This window comes from Lucilia cuprina, chromosome 2 (assembly GCF_022045245.1).
Source record: "Lucilia cuprina isolate Lc7/37 chromosome 2, ASM2204524v1, whole genome shotgun sequence".
NCBI lineage: Eukaryota > Metazoa > Arthropoda > Insecta > Diptera > Calliphoridae > Lucilia > Lucilia cuprina.
Genome location: NC_060950.1, coordinates 8,835,878 through 8,837,723, shown reverse-complemented (window position 1 = coordinate 8,837,723; position 1,846 = coordinate 8,835,878). Strand labels below are relative to the sequence as shown.

Below are 1,846 nucleotides of genomic sequence, written 5' to 3'. Positions count from 1 at the left end.
ACGTAATTACGTCCTCGTAAAGCATTGAAACGAAATGGAATTGCTTCTTCTTTTTCTTACGATTCAGTTTTTTTTTGGAATACCTTTTTTCGATCATTGCGTAACGGAATGTGTAAACGTAATCGAAATGCAGAAGAGGGGTGATTGTCACACTTACCCATCATCGCAGCACGATGTAATGCCGTTGCCCCTCCTTTGGTAACAGCATTGATATCAGCTTTTCCATCTTGCAAAAGTAATTTACAAATTTCGACATTACCATTACGCGCCGCATAATGTAAAGCCGTGTAATCACAATTATCACGATCCATTGTTTTGCCTTTGGCTATAAAATCTTTAACGCGTTCTACTTCGTTATAAATAACTAAAAAAAAATGTGAAAAGAAATTAATTTTTAAGAACTTTGAATAAATTAAATACACAACAACAAACCTGCATTCCAAATACCACGATCAAAATCCATATCGCTTAATGACTGCTGAGCTGGCTGCACATACTTGTGACATTTGCAACAATCAGCTTTATGACGATCCATTTTGTTGTTTAAATTACTTTAATTTTATTTTTAATAAAAATTTATATATTTTTTTTTGTTATAAAGAAGAAAATCTAAATAGTTTTTTAAAGTGTCTTTAGAAGTTACGTTACACGTATAAGTGCCCTTAATATTGAGAGAAATGTAATAGAATATTTTTTATTAATATTTTTTCAATGTCCTTTTCTTTTCCTTTTTTTTATTATTTTATAATTTCAATTTTTATTAGATTTCACGTTGCATAGTCCAACAGATTTCAGCTTCTCCACAACTGCAAACAACTTTATAGCTCAATTGTGCCAAGGTATTAAGCATAACAAGAGGAGAGGCTGATACCATAACACCATTCACCACGGGTTTAACACTGTTTTCGAAACGTTTCGATAGCGCCTGTATTTCGGTGTCATTCAAACCAAAAACAGAACAAGAACGGTCATGTAAAGAACCTTTAACAGTTATATAAGCATAAGTGCCTTCGTTATTTACAATGGGTACAGGAATAGTAACTACATTAGCTGTAGTAGCTGGGGCTGTATTTGTTACCGAATTGGCAGATGCAAGTTGTTGTATATTTGGAGGATTAACACTGGGATTTGCGGTTAAAGTTGTTGTGGTGGTTATATTAGTAATGTTAGTTTGATCAGATTCCATTTCCATTTAAAGACAAATAATACACTCTCTTCACACTGCTCTTTTAATTTTGGGTGGAGAAAGAGAGTAATTAACAATTTATTTTTTTAACGAGAAAATTTATTTTTGTAGTGATTTATTTCGAAAGATTTCCTTCTTTTTTTGCTTTTGGTAACAAACTTGGCTTTGGAGTTTGAGGACAAGGGTTGGTTAGAGATTAGAGAGTAGAAAAATGGTACAAAAAAATTGTTTTCGACAAGTACTTTCCAATTTATTCGGGAGAGTGCACTTTATGATAGTTGCCTAAACTAGCTGCTTCTCGTCCTATATTCGACAGATTTTCTCTTACAACGGCTGATTCGGTCTCAAGTGGTTCAGGTTCGGTAAACTCTTTACGCATGGTCCACATATACTCGTTATAATCTTGTTTTACGGCTGTGGAGGAGGATGCTACAACGCGAAAACCTAAAATCTATAAATAAAAAGAGAATAGGATTTAGTATTGGTCCTAAATGCGTAGAAGATAGATGGATGGATAGATGGATAGATAGATAGATAGATAGATAGATAGATAGAAAGATAGATAGATAGATAGATAGATAGACAGATATAGATAGATAGATAGATAGATAGATAGATAGATAGATAGATAGATAGATAGATAGATAAATAAGTAGATAA

At 32.8% G+C, this 1,846-nt stretch overlaps 3 protein-coding genes across 3 annotated transcripts in view; all 3 read right to left on the bottom strand.

Annotated features, from left to right (window-relative positions):
- Positions 1-48: 48 nt before the first annotated feature.
- Positions 49-575, bottom strand: LOC111678697 (ankyrin repeat domain-containing protein 39). Its single transcript, XM_023440114.2, has 2 exons — positions 433-575; positions 49-364 (listed from the first exon to the last, which is right to left on the bottom strand). Exons 1-2 carry the CDS (start codon positions 533-535, stop codon positions 57-59), a joined length of 411 nt encoding a protein of 136 aa, XP_023295882.2. The 5' UTR covers positions 536-575; the 3' UTR covers positions 49-56.
- A 142-nt stretch (positions 576-717) lies between these two features.
- Positions 718-1,192, bottom strand: LOC111678698. Its single transcript, XM_023440115.2, has one exon. The coding sequence runs from the start codon at positions 1,190-1,192 to the stop codon at positions 761-763; it is 432 nt and encodes a 143-aa protein (XP_023295883.2). The 3' UTR covers positions 718-760.
- The window catches only part of LOC111678699, a 1,622-nt gene continuing 966 nt past the window's right edge, over positions 1,191-1,846 (bottom strand). Inside the window, exon 2 of the mRNA XM_046947247.1 lies at positions 1,191-1,637. Within this exon, the coding sequence (XP_046803203.1) occupies positions 1,437-1,637 (201 nt within the window). The 3' untranslated portion in view covers positions 1,191-1,436. The remainder of the gene's footprint in view (positions 1,638-1,846) is intronic.